The 27,640-nt window shown below is 35.9% G+C and overlaps 1 protein-coding gene across 5 annotated transcripts in view; it reads right to left on the minus strand.

Annotated features, from left to right (window-relative positions):
* The window catches only part of NBEA (neurobeachin), a 458,173-nt gene that overhangs the window by 20,887 nt on the left and 409,646 nt on the right, over nt 1-27,640 (minus strand). For all 5 annotated transcript variants that reach the window (XM_054514098.1, XM_036391661.2, XM_036391637.2 and 2 more), the window contains 3 exons: nt 24,912-25,079; nt 3,880-3,969; nt 2,202-2,394 (listed from right to left, as the gene is read on the minus strand). In XM_054514098.1, the coding sequence (XP_054370073.1) occupies nt 2,202-2,394; nt 3,880-3,969; nt 24,912-25,079 (451 nt within the window). The remainder of the gene's footprint in view (nt 1-2,201; nt 2,395-3,879; nt 3,970-24,911; nt 25,080-27,640) is intronic.

Consider the following 27,640-nt stretch of genomic DNA (forward strand, 5'->3'; position numbering starts at 1 on the left):
TTAGATTAAACATTTTTATGAGCTTCTTGCATATGGAGGCCTGTACATGACAGAAACTTGGACCTTTTCATGGATTTATCTAAAAGTTTTAGATGTAAAAGTATAGGGTACAGTAAATGTGCCACAATATTCCTGTTCATTCTATTCTAAGCAGTCCTTAAGATGTTCAAATGTGCATCAGGGACTGCAAATTTAGTGTTATCTTGTCATGCACAGATAGCATTGCTTTGGCTCTTCTGAGCACCTTCCCTGGTATTTAAATCAAATAGTCATTACTGAAAACACCTTTTTTGTCACGAACTGCTACCTTGCACAAGAATACCCTCTATAACAGGACATACAGATTTCTGAAGAATAAAGTCCATTTTCTACTACTGCAATAGACAACTGGAAGAGGTAAAAGAAAAGCTCTTCCGTTTTCAGAAAGACATAGCTCTGAGAAATTCCTCCCTTCTTTCTGTCTCTTCTTTCAAAGCCCAAGCAGTTTGGGACAGCTATTTACTGGTATTAACTAAGATTCCTCCACTTCTATTATGAGATGTCTCTGTAAATGCCTCCTGCTGTTTGTTAATTCCAAAGCTCTACATACATTTTACAACAAGTGGTCTGTGCATACATTTCTGTAGATAAACTTATTCTTTATATTAGAGTAATGCTTTATTAAAATAATATTATGGCAATAGTAGGAAATTGATACCCTGTCCTGGATTAGCCTCCTGCAAAATAAGCAACATTGTCAAGCAGGATGTAAAAGTTAAGAAAATCATTACAATCAGGTTTGATTCTCTAAGCAGTTTTATTTTCCTCTCTTTCTATTATAATATATTTAGAAAGTATTCCTTTTTTTTTTTAATTTAGATCAGAGGTTTACAAATGGTGTGAAATTGAATTTAGGGTTAGTTCATGCCTTGAATTCTGAATTTTTGCAACATGACATGTTTTACAAGAGTATAGAGGAAAACTTAAAACCTTACTGTCATATGCATCATGAAGACCAACAAAGCTTCAGCTAAACTAAACTAAAGGACTTCAAATGACAGTTTTTAAGGAAGCATTTGAACTCTAGCATACTGCAATATTAATGAGATTAATTCCTTCACAATGAAGTACAGGTAGGAATTTTGGGTTCTCTTGACTCAAAAATCTGGTTGAGAAAGGACTACTCCAGAACCAAATAAGCTTCCTCAAATAGAGGAGACATGAATGGTGATGGGTATAGAGTATTTGGACAGAATCCCTGAAAAGTCAAAGGAAAATAATTAGGAATTAGCCAATCAATGTTAGTCAAAGGTGTGTTAAAACAACACAGGACAGTTTCTGCACCTCCAAATAATTCCTGACACTGGAATCTTCCATTGAGGACATTGTCACTAAATAGTTTTAAAAAATGCTGGGGTTTTTTTTCCCCTCTAGATTTTTACCTTTTGTTTAAAAGAAATGGGAAAAAATTTTGTTACACGTAATGTAGTTGCACCTGATGGTGTATTATAAATGTTCCCAGATATTGCAGCACAAGGGCTATCGCTGCAGGAAACTACCTGACAAAATGAAACCTGCTTGTTCCCTCATGTACCTCATGGCCCCACCACCTATTTAGCAATGCTTGGAACAGCCTTAGCACCTGCATGTCCAGGTGACATGGACAGTCCTAATGAATATATGGAGAGGTGAGCAGAGGGGCTGGAAGGGAATTTTGGGATGACCCTGTTGGATGGGCTTTTGTGAGGGAATGAGGGAACTTCTCCTCAGAATAGTTCAGTGTCCAGCTGCTTAGACTTGCTTAGGGTCCCAGATAATCCAACAGCGACCCAGGGGAAGGCTTATGACAAGATCCTGAAATCTCTCTCAAGCAGCAGATAGGGATATACACTCTCTAGCATGTCAGTATGTATTCCTGAAACCTGGGACATATTAATATTTGCTGTGTCGAGAGGAACAGCAGTCTCCTGAAAAGCATTGTATCAAAAACTGATCCTGAAGTAACCACAAATCGATTCGCTGCCATGGTGATGTGCTGCTGTTAAGGAGAGTGTTTCTAGGAATGACACCAGAGAAAAGAGAAGCTGTGATTATTTGACACAAACCAGAAGAAATAGTAAATCTTGGTGCACAGGCAGGCAAGTGAGCTAAATTGCACTCAAAATTAAAGCTGCATTGTTAAGGTCTCCAAATTTGAATGAAGCGTGCCTGCGAGGACCCACCTACTGTGTTGTGCCACCGATTGACTGCAAACAGCCTGCTGCAAGTGACTGTCACCACGGCAGGGATGGTCAGGTGGGGCAGCGTGTTGGCTGCCACGTGTGTGACAGGGGAATTGGATGGGAACTTCAGCACCATGATGACATCCTGCTGCATCTGATCTTTAAACATGAGGGGGCTCTGTGGAAGGAAACACTGTTGAGTAGAAAGGAGAAGAGAGCAGAAGAAAACAGAAGGGATAACACAATTAGTGAGGAGGTCTGAGGGAAAACGAGGTTAAAAAAGAGCAGGTAAGCATGTGCACATACAGGGAAAACAACACTACCTGTGCATCTACTCTAGTAATGGAGGAGAGCAAGATCACAAGCTATTATTGGAACATTACACGAGGATAAATAGAGAATAGGTATGGTAAGGGTTATCATTATAGGGTACAAAATGACCATTAGCATTAATTAGCATACAGTAAAATGTAAAATTATTCAGTAGTTAATATTCATAGAGATATGTCTTAATGAGTTAATCAATTAACACATAAATTTAATTCTCTAAACTACAACAGTTGAAAAATAAATTTTAATAGTGAATCAAAAACGCACAGATATTTTTCTTAATGAATTCCTCATATGAAATACCACATTTCCAAACACAATTTAATTCTAAGTAAAGCGTATGCTTATTAAAGAGTCTGTAACCTAATAAGGTTATAATAACCTAAGCCTGTTCCATGATTCTGCAAATGACACAATTGTTTATACATGGGCAAGGATAGCTATTGAGTACTGGTTTTAAGGAGTTTTTTCCCAGCCACTGTTATAATAAAATGAACTATTTCTAAAAGGTCAAATATTCCTTTCTGCTTATCACCTTGAATTATTAAAAATATATTATCCATATCTTAAGAATGTAGAATAAATATTATCTAACTTTGACTTGTACACACTTAAAATAATACAACAACCACTTTCAGATCAATTTCCACTTTCACAGTGTACAGCTACATAGAGAGATTTCCTAATAGATAGATAAAATGATTGAAACTACTGCACGTATTACTGTTGATTTGCAAAGCTTAAAAAAACCTAGCTGTAAGGATTTCATCAAAGGCACTCGGGGCACAAAAATCTGTCTTGCTCAGTATGGCTATTTCATATGATTCTTTGTAAGAAGGATAGAGAAGAATGTGATGGAAATGAATTTTGGAGTTTGAATTAAAACTCAAAATATACATTTCATTCTCCTGGGGGAATGGGTGGGAGGATTCCAGCACGATTTGAACTCCAATACTTTATTTTTGTCAAGCAGACATTGTTCATAAATCAGCCCCTAACAATGCATCCTTTAAAAGAACTCAACAAACTCACTCTAAGGAAAGCCTGCTGACATTCCCACCACTTGCAGAAACAAGAATGCAAATATGTATTTATCAAGTTTATATTTTTTAAGATGGGGCCTTCTTATATCGTATTAGTAAGGAAAATCCAGGACTGTCTGAAGCTAAAGCCAGTCACACCTTCACCTTGCTCTGCTAGATCCCTGTGATTTGTTGCTACCCAAAGCAAGTATGGCTACATGGGCAATGGGGGGCATCAAAAGTGTTGCTTTAACGAGTACTTTATGACCTACAAGGGACCCTAAGGTTCAAAGGGAATGCATTCCCAGCCAGCAGTCATGTCTCACCAGGTGCATGGCAGAGCTCCGAGGTGGATGGGGCTCAATGAGCAACTGCGATGGCGTCTGTCCAAAGTTCTGTATCTGCGCCTCCATGGCCTGCGGGCAGAGGAGAGGGACTGTCAGGAGCAATATGCATCAAGGAGAGAGGTCAACACACTGTGTGACAATGCAGGCATATCCCAAGTCAGCCATGAAAAAAGTCCAGAAAATTCACCCGGTGCTCTCCTCCCAGGCTGCAGACTCATCCAAGTGTTAGTATTTTGTAGACAAGCTTTGCTTCTCCTTTCAAGCATGCTTCAGTTAACCAACTAACCATTCTCATCTCCAGTAACTGGCGTTATATGTGAAAATGTTAACCTGTGAGGACATGCAGTTCAGGTCTTGAGAGAGCTTTTGGGGTTTTTGCACTAAAAAGAACATATATACCTTAATAAAGTCCTTTGTAAGGAGGAAAGTATGAGGATCTCTAATAAAATAAGCCTCTGGAATCTTAAATGGGGGGAAAGAAAAGAAAACTGAGAAATAAATTTTATGTATTAAATATAATAATAAAAAGTAGTATTTCAACAACATTAGTAGATGAAAACAAAAAAAAATGCCAGAAATTAACCTTATCAGGCACAGTAAGACAATTTATAGAAATCTTTCCAATTTGCATACATTCACTGAATATTTATTTTATCCTTAATTTTATTGCATTTTTTCATGGGCTTTCAGGCTTCACGGGTTAGAAATTAAAACTTTGCAATTTAAACACATTCTTTAGGACAAGTCTAATTTCAGAATAAATCTTGACTAATTTATAGGTAATAGAATACAGAACATGTACTGAAATACTTCTGCTACTCAAAGAGTTCATTCAAACAAAACTATATCTAAGATATGTTCTTAAAAACTTTGACAAAAGATTGTTACTGGTAGAAACAATACTGTTAGAGAATACTCCTTATTTTTCAGACACATATTATTTTATTTGACCTTGTAAAATTGAGACTAAAGCATTCATAGGAAACTAAACTGTCAGATTTTGAAATGCAGAGTGCATTATGTACCTATATATATACTGTAACCTGAACTACTGACCCTCAATATTTTTCTTGTGATCTTTATGAATTTTTCATTGGCTACAGAGAATTAACATGAAAACCCACCAAAACCATTGTATCTTGGTAAATTTTGTTATTTCCTTTAGACATAAAACAGTGACAAACACCATAAATACTTCAGGATGCAGAGGAATCCTTTTAAGGTACATATTTTGTCATTCCTACAAGCCAACCTGTGCTTTCCTCCACTTCACAACACAAATGTAAAAACAGATGTTAGAGAGAGATTTCCTAACAGGTCACTGATGTCCAACACTCTTAATGCCCTGGACTGACAGGTATATAATAGAATACCACAAACAAACGTTTGCTGAAAAAGAAACTTAATGCAAGGTCCAGTCAAGCAGCTGAAGGACTTTGGATTGTAGCCCTAGCACATTTGATGCTGTAATTATATCGGTACAGGTGATTTCTTGTTTGTTGACTAATTCAGAGTGAACTTCAGCCTCCAAGGCGCAGACTGTTTCTTGGGAACTTGTCAGCATCTCAGGTTTTATTAACATCATTTAATGGTGAATTAATTCAAAATCACAGATGACTTTCATACAAAACCAACACATTTGTCTGGGCATATGTGTATACGTGTGTGTATATGTCCATAGAGCAGCTATCCATATGTACCATACAAGCTGTACTTCATTACACAATGTGTAAATACCTTCATTAATGCAGACATTTTTTACACGGGAATACAAAATTCATTTCAAGTCACATAAAAATAGTATTTTCTATTGCATTCAGTACTTCAGAACTGATTTACCAGAAGGGAAAGGAATCATACTTGTTTGTGAATTTCATTTTCAAAATTACAAATACTAATATTAACAATATCATTACATATCAGTGTTATATATACTCCCACATATATCTGCTGATATTTTCAGAAAATTAATTTCCATTTTTTCAGGGTTTTTTTCAAATAATTATCAAGGTTAATTTAATTCTAATTTTTGAAAGAATTCTGTGTTGAAATAGGAGTGTGAATTGTATTTGGCAGCAATAATGAAAAAAACCCAGATCTTCTTCTTCTTCTACCCTTTAGAGTGATCCTTAAATGATACTTATGTTCTCTCACAGGAGCACTGAAATGAATTATTAATTTTTTTTCAATGCTGTCCAGTTCTAATTTACACATTTACTTTCATGTTGTCCGGTCTTGGCAAATTCTGATTGCTTGTCTGTAAATTCCACACAAATATAAATATTGCTGGCTTTCCCTCTCAGTTCAAGTAGATTTATGGAGGCAATAGAGAAGGAGACAGAGAAGCAGAATACAATAACAAACTCACATGAATTTTTCAGATTATGAGGAATGGACACTCAAAATGTAATTATCAAAAGCAGCTGTTATTTTACAGCTGAAAATGTGCTGGTAAATGCACATACTCTATGATCCTATAATTTTAAAACATTTTAGTTAATGTTGAGTCCTTTTGTAACCAGAACAAATACAGAACCAAGACCTTGATATTCAGGGAACATTGAATATTTTTGCTGGCTTGCATTTGCAAGACAACTGCCTGTCCTCCACCCCATGGATAGTAATGTTATCCTTTTCAGTCAAAATACCATTTGTAAAACTGACACCTCTTAGAAGCATTAAAGAAACGGAACAATGCTGATTAAAAAATACCCATAACACTCAGCTCCTGCACCGCTACTGCACTGTAGTCTGCACAACACCACTGCTGTGCACAGCTACAGCTGGTACTGCTCTCTGGAGCTCACAGTACTCACAAAGGACAGAAAAACCTCATCAAAACATAACACAGAAGATAAACATAAGCACGGAGAGATAAAGTGACTGGCCCAAGGGTATTCCTAACGCTGCCTCCTATCAGATAACTTGACACAAAATGAAAAGCAGGTACAAAATAGATCTGTGAAGTATAATGTAATACATTGATTTGTTTACAAGAGAACTCTGGCTGTATCTAAAGCTAATCTGAAAACTGGTAAGTGTACACCACAGTTTTTCTTGAGCCGTAAATCATCAAACTTTAGATTTATTTAGTGTTCTTAAACATTTCATTCTAATCAATCTATTCCTTTTCTCCCATCAGATCTTGAGTATTGTGTGCAAAGTGCAGCACCACTCCCCAGGATACACATTCTAGTCAATTTAATACAAATGTTAATAAAATCAAGTTTATTCTCATTTCACCTTCAAATGGCCTTCATGCAGAAACAATATAAGCTTGGAATTCAGTGGCTGCAAGATTTAAAGCTTTCAGAACAGCAAAATGGCAATTATATTAGTTTTCTCTTCCTCAATAAGGTGTTGCAGAAAAGCTATTTAGTGAGCTGATTTGAGAATCCCTACTGTTTTTAATACACATAAAATGAGATTTGTACTCCAGACACTTCAGGGAGTATCTATTAGGATATGATCATGTATTCAGAAAAATAAAATGGCTCTTAGCATATTATTTGATAATAGTAGGTCAGAATGAGGAAAAAAAATCCGCAAACTTGCTGGCAATTCCAAGTTTAAAATTAGTCAATCTCACACAAGCTAATTTATACGCTCAAACAAAACGTGACTTCATAGGATTTAATAATGATCATTTAAAAGTAATATAAATACATATCTCTTATATATTTGCATACATTTTGGTCAATAAATCAATATATCAGATAACCAAATCTTATGAATAGTACAATGATCAAGATCCTCAATTTTTTTGCTCAAAGTAATTTACTGGTTTCCAATTTTTATGCTTAAGGGTAGACTGTACATTCACAAGGACACTGGGATGCTGCCCTGCACCTTGGAGGGTAAGGCCTTAGTGTCAGTTTCCCATGGAATGAAGAGTTCAATACATTCGCTTTGCTCATTATTCAGTCTACTGAAGTATTGGGGTTTAATTCTAACTGAAATAAACACAAGCATGTTACTAAATAATCCATGCACTCTGTTTCTTTAGGGGTAAGAATTACTTCTAGTGGTCAAAGGCAATGCCTCTACCAGGAAGAAGTGAAACAACAGAAACAGAGATGCACAGTGAGGAGAGGGGAGGGGAGGAGAAGGAGAGGAGAGGAGAGGAGAGGAGAGGAGAGGAGAGGAGAGGAGAGGAGAGGAGAGGAGAGGAGAGGAGAGGAGAGGAGAGGAGAGGAGAGGAGAGGAGAGGAGAGGAGAGGAGAGGAGAGGAGAGGAGAGGAGAGGAGAGGAGAGGAGAGGAGAGGAGAGGAGAGGAGAGGAGAGTTCTTTCCAGTTAAAAGGGACTTACAGTGATCACTCTGATCAACACCTGACTGCTGACCAAAAGCTAAAGCATGTTATTAAGGGCACTGTCCAAAAGCCTCTTAAGCACTCACAGGCTCAGGGCATCATCTGTGCCTCTGGGAAGCCTGTTCCAGTAGTTGATCAATCTCTCAGTAAGGAAATGCTTCCTATTGTCCAGCCCATACTTTCCCACATGCAGCTTTGAACTATTCACATGTTCTGTCACTGTATCCCAAGGAGAAGAAGCCATGTTCCTCTTGAGGAAGCCCTGCTGAATACATGTCCACAGCAGGGTTTTCCCAGGTGGGCTCCATTGGGGGCTGCATATCCCAACAGTGAAGTGAGCTCTGCCAGCTGCACTTGTGGAACACTCAGCTTCTGTGGTTTGGGAGAAAATTCACACACTCCAAAGCTGCTCTGCAGCTTGAATGAAAGCATGACAAATAAGGGTGGTTGGCATATTCATTTCAGAAGCACAGTCCTAATCTAAATGCAAATGCTAGAACTGACTCATGTGAGAAATTATGGTTTTGTTTGCTTGCTGACACACCTCTGCAAAAAGGGTAAGCCATTAAGTAGTTTATTTTTAACATTCTTTTTCTCTAAAAAGGTTCTTAGGAAATGCAGATAACATCACCAAGGAAGATATTAACAGTCTGTTTCATTTGTAAAATCCCCTTTGCTGAGAGAGATGCTTGGTGATTTACCTAACACAAGAAACCTAAAAGCATGAGCACTTTTACTCTAAATCATGAAGGGAAGAAAGAAATTCCTGAAAATCAGACTGCACTGCAGATAGACAATATTTTTATTCTTGTGTGAAGTACTCTTGTTTTATTAATCTTCACTGATTACCACAGCGATCAGTAAGCTTTCTAAAATTTTTATCTTTCTGTTTTTTATTGGTTTTTATTTTTTTAACATGTTCAGGCTTCTTACTACTAATTCCCATAATCCTGATGTGTTTTATTTCTTGTTATCACACTGAAATTTTTCTATAATCCATTTTCCTCTATGCATGGGGACTGAGTCCAATGAAAAGTGAAAATCTGAGGCATTAGAGAAATATGCACCACAGCAATAGTCATCCAACACTGCAGTTCCTGAAAGTTTATTTCATTTTTGCATCCAAGTAAACATAGGAATCCTTTATGTACTCTCCCTCCTGTGCAGCCAGCACACTCAGCAGCCCCCAAGCACTGTCTTCTTCAGAGCAAATAAGATTGACAGCCCTTTGGTGGGTAACATAAACAGCTTGAAGTGCTTTTGTTTTGTACGAGTGGTGTGAGATATTGCTTTTTTCTTTGCATCTACAGATGTTAAGCAGCACTAGTATCTTCAGGATTTTTGATAAGTTGATTAAGAGTATTGAATTCCATTTTATTACTGTATGTTTGGAGGAAAGAAGTGCTGTAGTTTAAACACAAGCAATGACTCAACTGCTCTGGAGGCTTCAATACAGTCAGTTATTTAATCAGGATACTCAAGGGACTGAAAGATGGGCACTGGAATGGATTTTCTCCACAGGTCACTACTTTATTAATTTAACAATGGAGAAGGGGTATCCTTAAGCTCATTCCCCTCACAGGAGGTATCTCGCTGGATCCTGTGTGCAATTAAATGGCTCCCTAGCAGAACACAAACAGCTCAAAACTGACCTTCAGCTTCCCCCCAGAGCTCTCCATCCCTGAACTTCTTCTTCATTCTCCTGTGAAAGGAGAGAGTGCTATGAAAGGAATGAGAATGTGGAAGGTAAGATCTCCTATTCTCTTTACAGGTATGAGTCACATTGGTGATCTTGTCCGTCTCAGGGAGTGCTGCCTACTACCTCTCACATTTACCTCATGAAGCTACTAATTGTGACACCCAGTTCTCCCCTCTTTCACCTTTATTTTATCTCCCTCTCATCCTTGGCCCTGGTACTCCAAGTACTCCAATATGACTCTCATGACAAAAAAAATATTTTAAACACTGCCAGCTTAAGCAAGCATTTGGTTAATGGACTGCAAGTGGGAAATAAATTCAATACATCTCACAAACAAAAACAGAGCAGATGAAGCAAAAATACCATAAATATAAATATCCTGCAGGCAGGACAGGTTTAGCTAAAAGTGTTCTTTACTCTTTCATGCATTCTCTCACTATTAAAGTTCACACTTGCCTGAGTACAAATGCTTCCATTCCCCTGAAAATTGTGGAGAACCTCCTTAGGCCGAAAAGGGCTGATATCAAGGAATTAAGTGCTCCCCTCCCTTTCTATACTATACCAGAAAGAAAAGAAAAATCCTATAATTTTGTCCCTTCCAACTCTGCCCAGAACAAAGGAATTTAGCACTGATATAACAAAATTCTCCCATTATATTACACTAAAACCTAAAAAATATCTGTTCTACTCTTAAGCAAAAAGATTTCACCCCAAATTCCTCTAACAAGGTCTGAGTTGTTATTGGGGCTTCTCAGGCGACACTGCTCATTTCATCACATTCTTTTTACAGCTCTGATAACTTTTTAAAATGTGGGTCTTGTTCCCAGTCCATGACAAACAATTCCACTGCCTTTTCTTCTGTGCTGTTTGCCTGTATACAAAATGCCTCCTACAAATAGGAAGCATCCCTCTGCTCATAGAGTTCATGCTATGCAAATCCCTAAACATATCCCAGAAGTGAAGAAAGTAATATATTTCTTTATAATTTTCTTTACAAATACATTCAATATTGTTTTTCTTTTTTTTTTTTCTTTTTTGTATAGTCTATCCTAGACTTGAGTATTTCAGCTGGAATGTACCTACAACAATCATCTTGTCCAACTGCCTGACCACTTCAGGGCTGACCAAAAGATAAAGAGCGTTGTTAAGGGCATCATACAAATGCCTCTTAAACACGGAGAGGCTTCAGGCATCGGCCACCTCTCTAGGAAGTCTGTTCCAGTGGCTGACCACACATTCAGAAAAGAAAAGCTTCCTAATGTTAAGTATAGACTTCCCCTGGCACAGCTTTGAACCATTTTCATGTGTCCCTGAACATCAGAGGGAAAAGCTCAGCATCTCCCTCTCCACTCCCTTCTCAGGTACCTTTAGAAAGTAACGAGGTCATCCACCCCATAAAAAACCATTTTATTATTCTCATTTCTTGCCATTATTGTCTTCAGTCGAACCATTGTATTTCTTATATTCATGTTTGCAATTATTTCTGTCCCATATAGATTGGTAACATTTACTGAAACTCTTGTGTTCATTGAAGTCATGCCAAATGAAATCATTGCTCTGTCATCATTCCTTCAAATCTGTATTAAGTTTGTAAAACAAAATGTTGCTTTCTTTGATCATTAAGTCAGTGAGCACAAAGATTAAAAAATGTTTTACTGCTAAATTAATTCCTACGAGATATAATAGCATGATTCAATAATTCATCAAATATGTAACTTAATGACATATAGTTAAGGTTTTGAAACCTATTAGACAATCAGGATTTTTTATTTTTAGATACTGAAAATTGTCCTTAAATCATTTCACAATAAGCACCTAATGAGCAACCTCAGAAACAAGGATTCCTCTCAACTTGAAAAGCAATTCCATCTTTTCCAAAGACATTCATTCATTTCTTTTAAAATAAAAAAAAAATTGCTGTTGTTTTCAGATTATAAATATTTAAGGTGACTGTCTGAGATAATTTCTTATCATCTAAACTCTATCTATATAAGGAAACACTTCCATATCCTCTTCATTATTCAGACACCAACCCTGATGGTCAGATTCAAAAAGGTAAATGGGCAAAAGGTCTATGTGATTTGTTGGGTGAGAGACCAATCTAGATGATCTTTCCCATCTAGTGTTTAGGTCTATGGAACAAACTTCTCTTTGACATCTTGATTCTGCAATGCAAATTACTAAAATGTACACCTGCAACATGGAATTTCCCTTTTGATACTACTCCTTTGTGTTACTCCTTTATAGGATGGTAATCAAAGCATTTCAACATACAAAATTGCAGATGTGTCCTAGTTTGTATTTGCAAACCGAACCAAACCAAACCAGATGCATTTCCTCAATGTGCCTCCCATTGTATAACTCCTGTTACTAAGAAAAAGTTCTCACTCTTAGGCCTTAGCAAGATCTGGCTTTGAACATCATGTTCAGAGTGAACATGATCAATTCATCTGCCCAAACTCTTCTTGAGTTTGCAGTGCTGGTTTAAAGTTTCAGGAAACTCAGGCTCTTCTTGTTACTTATACTCCTTTAGAAGCTATTCTTGCTGGCATCTGTCTTTTTCTTTAAAAAAAATTCTACCATTACAGTCTTAGCTTTTACATATTTCTTGTCATTCCTACTCAGAAGTCTTTGCTTTTAAGCCAAGTGTTTCCATGATGTCATCCTGTTAACTAATTTATTTTTCTCTTTTGCATATGAAATACAAGCCAGGATGATGAAATCTTAATTCATATTTTTAGATCTTTGGGATCTGGGTCTGTTGGGTTTTATTTCTTTAAACAGAGGAAACAGAGGAAACTCATGAAACACACCTTGCTTTTTAAAAAGGCTCCAAGGATTCTAAGTGCACTACCTACAGTAATGGTTATTTCTAAAGCAAAGATAAATTTGTTACATTTTTGTGAGTAAGAAATAAAAAGTCTTCTGAATTTTTAAATACAGATTCTCTTCTGTATTCTTCTTCACTGGAACCACTATCGATTTTCAAATGCTACAAAAGATAAAGTAAAAGAATAAATAAAATTAAAAAAAAAGATAACTCTAATTATCATCCTCTGGTTGGCAGTCACTAAAATTTACAGGCATTTAAAAAAAATACAAAACCACTGCTTCTATCTTGGGTGATACAATTGTTTCCTCATGGGAAAGGCAGTGTTACAGCAAGAAAGACTGAAGTTCCAGCTGTTCTAGGCTAAAAATTGCCAGTAGTACTTTTCAATACACCATCAACTGCATTTAAAAGTCTGTTAAAATTTACAAGTCAAAAGTACATAAAATAAAGTCTCTGTTTTTGTTTAGAGATGCCTAACTAGATTATCCTATGCAATATCTCAATTAATTCACTAGTTAAAAAATAAGTTCCACGGGTCAAGACTAAAAAAATCGCATGAAGTTTTGGGAAGGCCACAAATATAATTTCTCTCCATTAACCACACCAAGAGCTGTCTGTTCCTATGGTAATTCCCTCATTTCTACAAGGCTCCCAATGACTGCCTTTCTAACCCGTTCTCTTCCTCCTTCTCCTCCTGAATAAAAGCTCCAAATGTCTATTCTATTATTTTCCTCTCTTTATTGTTCATTTGTCTTATCCTACTCCCTCCCTCAAGAAGACAGGAGTTCTGTAAATACCCACCTTCCCACGCAATTCCATTTCTTTCCTTCATCCCTCATTATAATTTCTTTTCAGACAGAGAAAATATATTCTCACCCTGACCTGTCCAGTTAAACTCTATGCCACATGCAAGGCTTTAATCTGGACAAAAACTTGATACTGCTCTTGGTTCTAGTATTTAAAAATAATTTTAAAATTATTAACATTTTAAACCCACACATCACTGATGCATGATCATTTATACTGACCAGAATGATGAGCTGAAAGCAGAACCTAGTTATTCTGTGGAAATGAAGATGCTGGTATTACACATTCATAGTCCTAAAGTAATAAAGCTCCAGATCCTGTGCAGGAGTAAAGAAGCTACAAAAAGAGAGAAGGCACTTGTGAAAAATTTCTTGTTATTTTCCTCTCCACTGTGGCAGAGAAAGAAACTTCTACTGTTCATGAAGTTCTCCTGGGGAAAAATACATGAAGCAAATTGCAGTCTGGACAAAACAGCAAAACTGAGCATCTTTGTCCGTATTCCACAGCCTGGTCTGAAAGAAGAAGCAGTCAGCCTAACCTCCACTCACAGCTTTCAACAGGCCAATGCAGCAAGTGAAAAAAAAACCATGGTATTTTTAAGGAAATGCTGGGATTGAATAATTCTGAAGGCTCCCTGACTTTCAAGATGGATGTCTATTTCATGAGCCATGAATGGTCACAGAAGCAGACAGAGCTTGGCTTGCTGCTTCCCGCACAGCTGCCAGAAAAAAAGGAAAAGCTAACCAGGATGAGAATAAAATACAAGCACCCTAGACTTGTTAAATCCTTGGGGACTAATTGGGATTGAAGCCAAGGAAGTAGTATTGGGCTATTTCCCATGGATTTCAGAGATGCTTATGTCACCCAAATAGGGCACTGCCTCTTACACACTACAAAATTTTACTCTGTACAGACAGAAGAGAAAATTGTTTTGTGACCTCATCAGGTTTAATTCTATTTATTATTTCTCCTCATCTTTTATTTTGTTTAAGACACTGCATGTTTTTAATAGTCATTTTGAGGAGCACAGAGTCCTTTAAGCATAGGCATCCTATTCATAGAGGCAACAGTAATACCAGTAGGAGTTTTTACTGAAACTTTGAAACTTCATCAATTTTTTCTAATTAATTTTTTTGTGACTAGGAGTTTTCACAGTGCATGCTTACAGATGATTTAAACTATACTTTTTATTTTAACAGCTAAATTGTGAGCCTCTAAAAATTAACAATTAAACCTTTAAAAATAAACAATAAATGCATGTAAAGTTTCTGCAATGACAGCCTAGTTTGGGAGGGAATGATTTTTTTAAACAAAACTACATCAATAATTCCACCTCTTCCATGATTTTTCTGTCCATCAACTGAATTTATCCTTTTTTAAAGAAAAAGTCCCTAGTTTTTTCCTTACTCTTCCATTTTAGTTATATTTCCCTCCTCTATACTCCCCTCTTTTGTTCTAGGAAATACATATGTTTGCATTTTATTCTGTAAAAATACTACACATTTTGTGTCACCTCCAGACAAATTTGGCAATATAAGAAATAAATAAAGAACTGCAAGTATTTAGGACAATATTTAATTTTTGTGACTTGGAGTCAATTACATGCAACTGGTTTTGGTTGCAGGAGCTGTAGCAAACCATGCTTGCTGTATAGCATTCTATACATGGTAAATGCTCAGGACACCTACTGACCACAAATTTTAAACCTATTGACTTTGGTCTACTTAAATCACCAAAGCATCAACTACTCACACAGGGTCTTAAACAATGAAGGGCTCCAAAGACCTGGCTGTCTGGTAAAATTTTCATCCATAATGAATCAATTAAAAAACCAAATTCTACAATAATTTTTCAGAAATTAAAAATTTTTAAATATATTCCTGAATTAAAACAGAAAAAATCACAGTAACATAGAATGGGAGTTAATGTAGTCAAGGGAGGCACAGATTAATGCAGTTACTTACAACACAGTTGTTTTCCTGTTATGCTTGAAGCTATCACCATAACAAAACATAACAAAATAAAAGATACAGGCGAAAAAAGCCACAATTTTTCCATCTTCCCACATTGTACATTCTTCCTAAAAATCCATTTTCACAGTGCTTGCTCATCCTAGTTTAAGATGATCCATTTAATGAGGCTTCTACAATATCTCTTATGAGATGTGTACACTCAAATTATAGCCTATAGACCTCCGGAAATTTCTGCAATGATGTCTAAACTTTCCCATCTGAATTTGACCCTGTAAGTGCTAATTAATCTGGCACCAGACCTAAAAATATTCCTATATACATTGGCATTAGCAACTCTCCATATTCCTGCCTTTCTGCCACACATCTCCTTTGACTCTTATTTTCTGTCAAGCTCTTGAAATCCTGTCCCTAAGTCAGTCTTCTACTCTCATCACTAGGATGCTCTTCCCTCAACTTTCTGAGATCTTTTTAGTAAACCCACATAGAAAATAACACACCAAGAGAAAGTTCAACCAAAACTTGAAAGGGACTCTCTTAGCAGTTGTTCATACCCTGCAGCAATTTTGCTAGTAGCTGAAAAGAATTCAGATAATCATAAGCAAGTAGTACTTTGATCTGCTGAGTCACTTGACATCTTTTATGTAGAAGTAAATAAATGAAGGTATAAGTTTAAGTCTAGAGAATATAATTGTTGTGGAAAATAGATGTTATTAATACTTCAAATAATTAGTGACCTTTGCTGCCAGAAGAATGACTTACATATGTTTCAGTGTAGAACATACACATCATATTTATTTCTACTTATTTTTACAATTAAGAACTTCCCCTTCAGGAAAACACAAAAGAAAATGAGGAAAAACAGGGAAGTAAAGAGCAGAACAGGCTTCTGAAAGCTGGGCTGTAATAAAAGAGGAAAGGGTACTTAATCATCAAAGAATGCATTTTAGCTGTGATGTTTTTTCTTCTGGTTTATTATTGAAATAAAACATGATGACTGAAGACATTTTTAATGCTTGGAAAGCAGAACAGGCTCAGAAAACCACAGTATGTGTATTTTATACTTGTTTTATAAACATATAACTTTAGAAAATTAAAAATGCGACTTCGTGTTCTACTTCTGCTTTGACAAAAAGAAATCTCAAACCCCTTGAATAAAATCTTTTCTTGTTAATGAAATAAAACAAAGTAAAAAATGTGGCAATATAACATTAGTGGCTTCATTTTTCATCTGAATAGAAAGTAAATGCAGGCTTATTTCTTTGCTCTCAGCTCAGTCTTTCTATCACAAATCATCTGTCTTGTTCCCACCTTAAGAAGGTGCACTGAGATTTTGAAAGCCCATACTCTTTACTACAAATTGTGCTTATGATGAGGCTCCAGCCATCTGCCAGCCTTCAATTTATCCACTGCTGGACATAAGATCCATTTCAGAGAACAGGCAAACCTTCAAAACTCACATCTAAAAGAGGACTGATGGGGAATAGGTAAAAGGTACATACTGAAAGGTGTCATGTATTCATCAGGTTTCAGTGTATATTAGAATTTTGGTTTTGGAACAAGTTATACTGTTACATTCAAAATAAATGTTCTCAGTTATTTGTAGGTTTTAGTTTATAAAGAAATAATTTTGTTTGGATTATTTCCCAGAACACATTCCTCAAAACTTCACTTTGTTCTTGACATAAATTGAAAACAATAATATAGATATACTGTATACAGGCTTCAAAATGGCATTAAAGAGGCACATTATCAATATGTTTAAAACATTTAGAAAGCTCAGCTTTGCATCTTTCTAAGTGAATGACTAGATACTCAGACTGAGTAATATCTGTTCCAATAAACTACTCTGTGGGAAATGTTTTGAATAATGGTTAATTTATGCTGAGGTAATGACAGCATAATACAACTGAAATCTGTGCTAATAGGAAAAAAGAAGCCCCTTCCAGCTATTTGTGTTACAATTGGCTGCAGTTATTTTCACATCTCTCTCCCCTGCATAAAATATTACTTCAAGTGTATGTGAAAATGCTTGTTGCTAATTTTAAAAATCAATAATTGGTACCTGTCATCCATATGGAGAAAAACAACAAAAAAACCCCAGACAATAAAGAAGAAATTTTCATGCACAAGACCTATATTTTATATATTTCTGCAATAAAAGAGAGCAATTGTGGTTAATGTTCTTTCCATATCAGCAAAACATTAAGCTCAGTTTGGGTAAGACTCCAGGGTTTGAAATGCACATGGAATTTTAAATGTAGATGAGAATGGGCAAAACAATTTATTCCAAATAATACTTCAGGTAGGCTGAAGTATTAGAAGGTATTTTTCTGGAATATGGGTTATTTACAAACTCACTGCAGTATAGATGAATAAATGACATGAAATATGTAATAAATAGGCTGATTCAAGTCTCATCAGCTTAATAAGTTACCATCAGCTCTTCCATTTGAATGCTCGGTGTAAAGCTGGTGGTGCTCTTTGAGTGGCAGTGCTTAGCTCTGCCTGGATAAAGAGCATTTTAATCACAAGTACAATAAAAAATAAACAAATCCCAAACTTTCTAATGGGCAATTTTGGACAAAAACCCCACCTGTATGCCACAAACAATTGCCCCTTGTTTTAATTTAAGAGAATGTGCCTTTTCTTGATTCTGGAAAGGTTCTGAATTCCCATAAACATATAACAGCATGATCCAGGAATGGTCATGAATTCAGATCATCACAGATTCTTTGTAATACTGGCTATCATCTGTAATACATTCATTAACAGGAGATATCATGATCAATCATTGATCTAACTGTGGATAATTGTTTTAAGCAATGATGGAATGACATTTTAAAATTGGAATCCTATGGATCCGAATATGATTTTTGACTTCTTGTCATAAATGGCTTGTGTTACTTAGGGTAGGTCCTCCCAAAAAGTAATTTCGTAGTCAAATTGGATGCATAATTAAAATGTTTTGGTGATTCTGAAGAAAACACCTTCTGAAAGACCTTTTCTCTGAACAACAAACATATGGAAGTGCACACATTAATATCCAAGTAGAAGCCTACATATTGGGCAATTACTATATAGTAACTGACCTCATGCAATTTATATGAATTCCTTATTGGATATTCTGATTTTATAGAATCTGTCTTTTCTTATATTCTGTGTCTTCTTCAGGAATCTTTACCTACAGAAATAAATATCATACCCTCAAAAAGTCCCTGTGTTTTGCTTCTTGATCTACAGGGAGTTATCATAACAAAGTGACAGCAAATTAAAACTCTCCCTTTTCCATTTAGAGAAGGGTACAGAGCTCCGAAACTCACCAGAAAGACATACAAATTATTATATTACATCCATATATGTTCCCATTTAAAAAATCTATTAATATTCTGTTTATAATCCCTTAATGCAATAAAACACACAGGCCAAATACAGTACAAAATAGTCAAGTTTTTTTTCCCCAAACCAGTATAAATTTGTAAAAAAAATCCTTGTTCTGTGTGTCGAGGAAAAACATTATTTGGGATGAAGAAGAAGTAGATTTCTTGACAAAAATCAATAGAATGCGATACACATTTCTTAGAGACTAGAACTCTTGGCATACAGGAAAATAATTTCTACTTTGAGTATAGCTTTTACTTGAATTCCTTAACTTAACTTTGAAAAAAGCAGATTGATACAAATGCAGCTTCCAACTAATTTCACCACTATCCATATTCATGCTTAAACAGGACTGCTCCTAGTAAGGAAGCAAAGACCATTCCTTGTATGGAGGCAATTAAATACAAGTGAACATATAAGTGGCCAGTGCTGTGTGTACAATTCAATCAGGCAGATCTATAGGGGTGGTTTTAATATTCTTGTCACATCAAAGAAACAGCTCCCAGAAGAAAAAGATCTTAACAAGTTAAAAATGAAATCAGAATAAATATGAATAACTGAGAGAAAAGAAGAACAAGCGCTTGGTGGCAAGGGCTGGCGTTACCTTGGAAGTGTTATATAGTGCTATTAGAATAGTGTGTTAATTTTTTCCTCATAAATTTGCCAGGTTCAGCCACCAGGGAAGGGCTAGCACTCCAGCTCCCTTTGTTAAAGATATATCTATCTTGCTGAGTCTTGACAGCCCTATCATGTCAGCCCTCTGTAGTAGCAAAAAGTGTTTCAGCAAGAAGAGGGGGAAAAAAAAGAAAGGAGGAAAAAAAAAGTGAAAACTGATGTGATCTACTCTGCTTCCTGTGGGCATATTTCACTAGAGCAGATCCAGAGGGATGCTTTGTTATTCCTGTCAGATCAAAGAAAGAGATAACAGAAGAAAATATAAGAGGAAAAATATAACCCAGAAATGAGGGTAGCTGAAAGCACTGCAAGACTACCACATCATTATGACTTTTCAAATTATTTAAATATGCTAAATATCAAGTCATCACCAAAGAAATAAATATTGCATAGGCCATATGCTCTGTTAGCTGCCAGAAAAACTATCCTACTAGGATTCGTTTATGGGCACAGCAACTGCCTGTCAAACACTAGCAATTTTAATCATTTTTCAATTTGCTGTGTGCGTTGCAAGTATGCTCAGGTATCTTGACAGGTGCTCGGGAAAAATATCTGAGCCCACCAGATTCACACTGCCTTGCTTTACTACGTCCTTGCAATAATTCCTGCTGGACTGGGGAGATGAAAGCATATGGTGAAGATGCAACAGTCACAGGAAAGTCATTGTACTGCACCGCCAAGTTGGATTTGCAGCTCAACACAAGTATGATACAAAGTTATCCTTAAGTCCAAAGCAAACCAAAAGCTGAAAAAACTTTTCAAAATATTTCTAATCACAAACAAGGTGAAAGTCTAAAAAAGGAAATAAACAGAGACCTGGCTATGATTTAAAAAAAAAACCCAAAACAATTTAAAACCCCCAAATAGTACCTTTCTGCAAGTTAGATGTATTTTCAGTACTACATGTGATTAGCCTTTTATGCACTAAGCTGTCCACTTAATTATTTTTTGTTTCATCTACAAGGCATTAAATTAATGTAGTAATGAATAAAAATAATTTTGTCTCATCTATGGCATTTTCTAATGACCAGTATGGTTGTGTTGTTTCCTTTCTGCCACAACACTTTGTTATCCAAGTTCCTAACTTGAAGTCAATAGATTTTTGAGTGTCCTCATTTCCAGGTGTTTGGGGAAGAAAGGCGCTCCTAAAATCTACAGATATTCTGGGAGAAACCAGAGGAGGAACTATATTTTACCAAAGAAGTGGAGCCACAACATCAAAGCACCATAAATAAACTGTATTTCCTATATTGTTCTTTATATATTAGCATTCTCAGCATCAATTCCCTGAAGTCAGCCAAGTCTGTCTAGTGGAAAAGGATTTGGATTATGATGTAAACTAACAGTAAAGACAATTCCAAATAACATCTAATGTCCAATATAACTACTGTTTACATATTAAAAAGAGATACAGGCTTTGTACCAGGGATGTTCTGTCATGTTTCTCCACAGGAGAAGACTGTCATGGTAAAGTTCATTATCAATTACTGCCTTACAAGTACAAGATGAGTTAAGCTGTCATAATTTTCTCTGCCAGAAATCCTGTGCTGTCAAAGAATGTCAATTTTTAATCTGACAAAAGGAAGAAAATTATCTGTTATTCTGACCTCTAATTTTTTGACATTTTAATGCTGTAATTGCTGTGGTTAGTGCTGCAACCATTATTCCACCTGTCAAGTAAGAATGAATCAATATCCTTAAGCTGTTCAAGTTTAAGCTTCCACCTCACTGCTTTTACTTTAAAAAAGGTTGAAGTGAAAAAAAAAATAAGAAGGATTTTGGGCCTGGAAAACGTTTATTTTATTTTATTTTGTTACACATTTTTTTCCTCCTCATTACAATATGAAAGTAATTTTTCAATATGTGACTAAGAGAGTATTATAGCAGATAGAACTGGAGAATTTACAATTTTTAATGATAAAAGATTGAAACCACGAAATTCAATTTTATACTTTTATTCCATGGTGCATGTAAATCAGGACTTTCCTGTTGCCCTTGTAACAACTTGAGGTAAATTATCATGACCAATTATTTTTTGCAGTATCAGAAATGATGAAGTTGTTTGAAAAAGTCAAATTGATTATGTTGAAATGAAACCAGTTTATTTTACCCATCCAGTGCAGACCTTAAGTTGCCAAAGAGGTATGTGGTATTCCAGGGTATTCCAGGGGCAGATGTATGTGATTTCTTAGACTGAAGTAATCTAAAGCTTAACTATCCCAGTATTATGGTTTCTATCAGTAGGAATTCTCTATATGAAAGCTGAAGAAAGAAAATCAGATGAAAAATCTGCTATTTAATAGATCTGCAAAGAACAATAACACAGGATCGCCATTTTCCCAATGCTAAACAGTAGAGATTTCTTGGAGAGCTCCCAAAGCATATGAGAAAGATGTAAGGAATGGCAGGGATCAGTTGTTCCACTGCTGAATATTTTTGTGTAGATAGATGACTAGAGAAGTAACTTTAATATTTTTCACAGAAGGCTAAGAGCATATTTTTAGTGGTTAAGTGAGGTGCTCAAGTAAAGGGTGAAAGGGCCAAGGTACAGCATAAACAGGTCACAGGGCTGTGACCACCCTTTCCACCTTTTGAAATTACATCTTTCAATCAGCTCAGACTAAATGGGAGGATATTTTTTATTTGGAGACTTATTTCACTGAATAGATTCACCTGGGACACAGTTCAATATGAAATTAGTTATGGCCACAGTTACTGCCATACTTGAGCCCACTGGCCTGATAATGGCTGCTGCCAATAAGGTTGTATCGATTGGCTTATTTTACAGCCATGTATTAAGAACATTCACCATCATCTGTGACACAGGACCACAATATTTTAGTTTATTTACAAAATAAACATGAAGAGAATTTGAATACTAAGAGATGTACTTTCCTGGATAACTACAGGGTGCAATTAATTCTAAATTGCAGTGTCTCTAAATTAAAATGCCAGATACCACCACTTGCCACTGTAAAATATGATAAACAATTTTTATCACTATTTTAAAGGTGCTGGTGTTCTTATCTTTAATTCCTGTATTTACAAGGGGTCTTCAGAGGCTTTTAAAATATCTTTTTGCTTTTAATTTATTTTCTGGAATATTTACCAAAAGTCAGAATAAGGTCAAACAAACCCAAACAAGCACAAATAGAACAACAGCAAAAAAGTAAAAACCTCATAATATTTATTGTCAACAGAAACATGACCATCAAATACATGGTCCTCTAGATCGTCAAGATGTGTCAAATGCTTTATTATTGGCAAAAGAACGTGCACTAGTTTCATAAACAGATCCCAGGAAAGCAGAAAGCAGGTCTAAATCCATCTATATTTAAACATGCACTATAAATTCTGATTAAAAATAATTTAAAGTATTTTTTAATTTTCTTATGACAAACCAAAAATCAACAATCCTGAGATCTTGGAAGTAAAAGCATACTATTTTTAAATGGATGCTTATAACTTTATTATCTATGCATAACAAAAATAAGGAGGATTTATTTTTTCTGGTAATTTTTCCTTCTCATTGCTATCAATGAAATTTATGTACAAATCTAACTTACTGCAATGAAGATTAAGTTGTGCTTTTAGAAATTTACAGTGTAAATTGCCTAAGAAGATGTCTACATGTTATTGACTTAAAGGGCGTGGGTTAGATGTACAAGTGAGTGAACAAAAATGTCTCCATGAATTTTCTTAAATTTCTGATGACAAGATATGCAAGCAAGTAGAGCCCCAGGAGAGCTGAAGAGTCTCATCATGTCATAAGATGTTAGATAAGGTGCACAAACAGACAGATAGACCTCAATCCTACAAGATGCCCTGTGGGAGTAGACCCTAAAAGTCAAGACATAGGAGTCTGCCCATGCAGATCAGGGCCCTAAGCCATGCAAATCCCTTGTATTCATGGTGCTGGACACCTGCTTTATACTTTAAAAAACATTGCTTCTTGTTATCTCTAGAAGAGCCTGACTCTTCTCATGCTCAAAGTTTTAAAATTATTATACAGATGTCAACATTAAATATTTGAGGCAGGGGGAGTCAAAGCAATTGAGGCCAGTCTTAAAACTGGAATAAGAAAATATTAGTTGTTTAGAAAATCTAAGCTTTACAGTGTGTGTAGTGAAAATCCAGTTCTAGGAAGCCTGGGGTCTATATGGTGTTTTAGTTCTGCTCCTAAAAAATCACCAAATGTAACAGAATGCAGCAATGCACTAGTGAAAAAAAAAAAAACAACAACCAACCAACCAAAAAGAAAAAAAATCCCAAAACCCTAAATCAAACCAAAACACAAAACAAAACCAAACCAAACAAAAAACCAAAAAAAAAAAAAAAAAACCCATGACAAAACTCAGTAGTTAGCTGAATGAATGCTTTCTGGAATCTACTTCTTTCTGAAATCTGTAGATTTCTGTCTGCAAGATTGGAAACAAACAAACAAACAAACAAACAAACAAAATCCCATTGCCTGGCAATGTACATTATTCCTGTTTTGCATACAGCAGATGGCAGCTATCTGGGGGAATGGAAGATTGTGTGTAGAGCTTCATCACAGCAGTACTCATCTAGCAGCTGTTGCTTCCTCACACTTTCCACCAAATTTCAATTGTTTTAGCCAACAAATGAATATTGCTAGAAAATCATCATGCAAATTAATAGGTACTAGAAAACCATCATTAAAATTATTAGTCTTATTGAAAACAGTCACTGGAAGGAAATGTAGCAGGATATCTAGAACGATTTTCTTTTAAAATTTACTGATTAATTTAAAACACTCACTTGTATATATTGCAAAAGTATATATGTTTAATTCATATGCATATATTCATAAGTACTTGAATACACAACAAATAAAAAGCATTTTCTATTTTGATAACAGTTTGATTATACTTCATTTGATTAAAAATAATTTAAAGATTTGCTGCAGTCACTCTAGAAAATACATTCTTTCTCAGACACATTTTCTGACATCATCACACATCATCTGCCTGTAAAGGTTAGATTTTTGTTCTGTATGACTACTATGCAGGTTTTTTCCAGTTTTTCAGTTCTACTAAGTGAACTTAATACAAGTAAATTATAAAATGTAGCAGACACTCTATTAAAGAATATACATTGCAATGTAATTTCCTACACCATAACTGAATATTAAATCTATTAGGTTCATTTGTTTCATTGCTAGTTTATTCATACTTGCTTCTGAAATCACCTGGGGCCTAAGTTCTGAATCAAGTCAAACACATCCATTTTGTTCAGCAATGAAAGATGGAAAAAGTACCATTTCTTGTGAGATGACAGCAGATTTTAGCATGAAATGACAGTAAACACCTACCTCCCTGAGGACAGGATCAGTGATACTGTCCAGGTTCACAGAGCCTTCATATGTTAGGTAGTGGAAAACGTTGAGTGCACGCACGGCTTCTGGTCCTCGTTGCTTGTAGCCAAATATAAGGTCAATCCACTGATGAAGTTGACATGATACAAACTCACTTTCCAGGGCCTGCAAGTGAAATTCAGGATTAGGAAGTAACTGAGAAAACATAGCAGGCATCACTACATTTTCTCTTCAGGCTTATTTGATATATTTGAAATCTTTCAAACATTAAAAAAAATTAACTTATTCTATTGAGAGAAACATGAAAAATATAGTATCTTTCTCCTTTACCTTTATATCATGCTAATTTTCTTCTCAGCTACTGAGTTTCTCCCAGCTGCAAGTATTTTAATAATTTCTGGGCTTTTCAATTAGGCTAGTTAATTTGTCAAAAAAAAAAAAAAAGATGGAAATGGGAAAGAGAATTCAAAAAAGCAGTCTTCCAGCTAATTTTCAAACTAGTTATAATTAGTCTTAAATCTAAAATGGAAATTCCTCCATTGTTTTTATCACACTGCCACTACTCAATACGAACACTTCCCAGCTAGGACAGACCTTCATGTCTTTCTGAAGAAATTTCAGATTTTACAAGCTGATAAACTTTGGGAAAATATTATTCATTTTTTTCATTTACATTAAAAGGAAGTTGCTTCAGAACTAATCATCGGGTGCTGTAGTACCATGCCATGCCCTGTTTACTGGTGGCAGCCCCCTTCTCACCCCACAAGCAGGACTAGCCTCAGACAAGGCAAACCATGCCTGGGTCATCATGTAACCATTCCTCAGAGATTTTCCCTGTAATGCTCCTCATGGAAGAAGAACTCTCTGTGCTTTTGTGGAAAACTGGACACTTTTCTGTCAAAACCAGTGACTATTATCTCTGATGAAAATGGATGGGAAGGCTCAGGCTTAAGAGCTGACATGTAGCTCAGTATTCAAGGGCTTAAGTTCAGCATACCACAAAAAGCCATAAAGAAATCTTGAAGGCAACCATACAAAATTTTGTTGTTTCCTTTTCAAAATCAGAAGCCATCATATGCATAATGGAATATTATTAAAATAGCATTAACATTGCTGAATACTAAATAATATTAAATGAATACTATTTAGTTTCAAATCATGCCTCCCAAAAAATAATTTTAAAATGCCGTGTCCTTAATTATATTGTACTGTGCATGTACAAAATGATACAGTCAGCAACTACATCATTCCATATAATATTTTCCATAGGACGTTTACATCATTTAGAGTGCAAGATGCTAGCATGCAAGGATAAAATTAAGTATGCCATAGCAACAACCAATAAAGAATTTCCTTACTTTTAAATGCTCAATTGTTAATGTTCCTTTTGTATGTAATAAAGATTTTTAAGAATTTAAAATTTAAAGCAGTTATCTTTCTAGCATCCACCTCAAATCCATTTGCAGCAATCAGCCTAAAAGTTCTCTTGAGCACCTGAATTCTGCATATTTATATTTTCTTTTGATCTCTATATATTTATTATTATTTTATTTGTTTATTAACATGTAATTAACAAAAAAATAGGTATTTCTTTGGTCAAAATTAGCATTTTTTCCTAGAATATTAAGAGCATTTCAGGAAAGCAGCAGAACTTTTGATTACTCAAAGATCAGACAATATGTTTGAAAAAAATCGATGCTTGGTTTAAATGAGCGTATTTCACACTTTTCTCATCTAATATCCTCTCACTGGTGTTAGAATCACAAAAATGTGGAACCATTGGACAGTTTGAGTAAGAAGGGACCTTAAAAGGTCATTTAGTTCAGCCCCACTGCAATGAACAGGGACATCTTCAATTAATTCAGATTGCTTAGAGCCTTGTCCTGTCTGACCTTGAATACTCCCAGAGATGAGACATTCACCACATCTCTGGGCAACTTGTTCCAGTGTTTCATCGTCCTATAAACGATAAAAAAATTCTTCCTTATATCTTGTCTGATCTATTTTCTTTTAATTTAATGCCATTACCCATTGCTGTATCTCAACAAGTTCTGCTAAAAGTTTGTCCCCAGCTTTCTCATAAGACTGTTTAAGTACTGGAAGACCACAATAAGGTCTCCCCAGTGTCTTCTCAAGGCTGGACAATCCCAGCTGTCTCAGCCTGTCTTCATAAGAGAGATAATCCAGACCCTGGTCCTCTTTGTGACCTTCCTGTGGACCCACTCTAACATGTCCATGTCCTTCCTGAGGACCCCAGAGCCGGATACAGCACTTCAGGTGGGGTCCCTCCAGAGCAGAGCAGAGCACAAAGGCAGAAACAACTCCCTCGACCTGCTGCTCATGGTGCTTTTAATGCAGTCCAGGATGAGGTTGGCTTTCCAACCTGCAAAGAGACTTTATTGGCTCATGTCCAGTCTCTCATCCACCAACATCCCCATGTCATTTTGGCAGGGCTGCTCTCCATCTGTTGTCCCCCAGACTGTGTGGATACTAGGGGTTGCTTTGACCCAGACATACCACCTTGTACTTGGTCTTGTTGAACCTCATGAGATTCCCATGGGCTGCTTCCTTTACTTGTTCTGGTCCCTCTGGACAATATCCCAGCCCTCAGGGTGTGCCAACCACACCACTCATCTTGGTACCATCTGCAAATCTGCTGAGGGTGCACTCGATCCTACTGTCTATGTCACCGTTGAAAATATTAAATGGTACTGGTCCCAGGGCAG

Source organism: Molothrus ater, chromosome 2 (assembly GCF_012460135.2).
Source record: "Molothrus ater isolate BHLD 08-10-18 breed brown headed cowbird chromosome 2, BPBGC_Mater_1.1, whole genome shotgun sequence".
Classification (NCBI taxonomy): Eukaryota; Metazoa; Chordata; class Aves; order Passeriformes; family Icteridae; genus Molothrus; species Molothrus ater.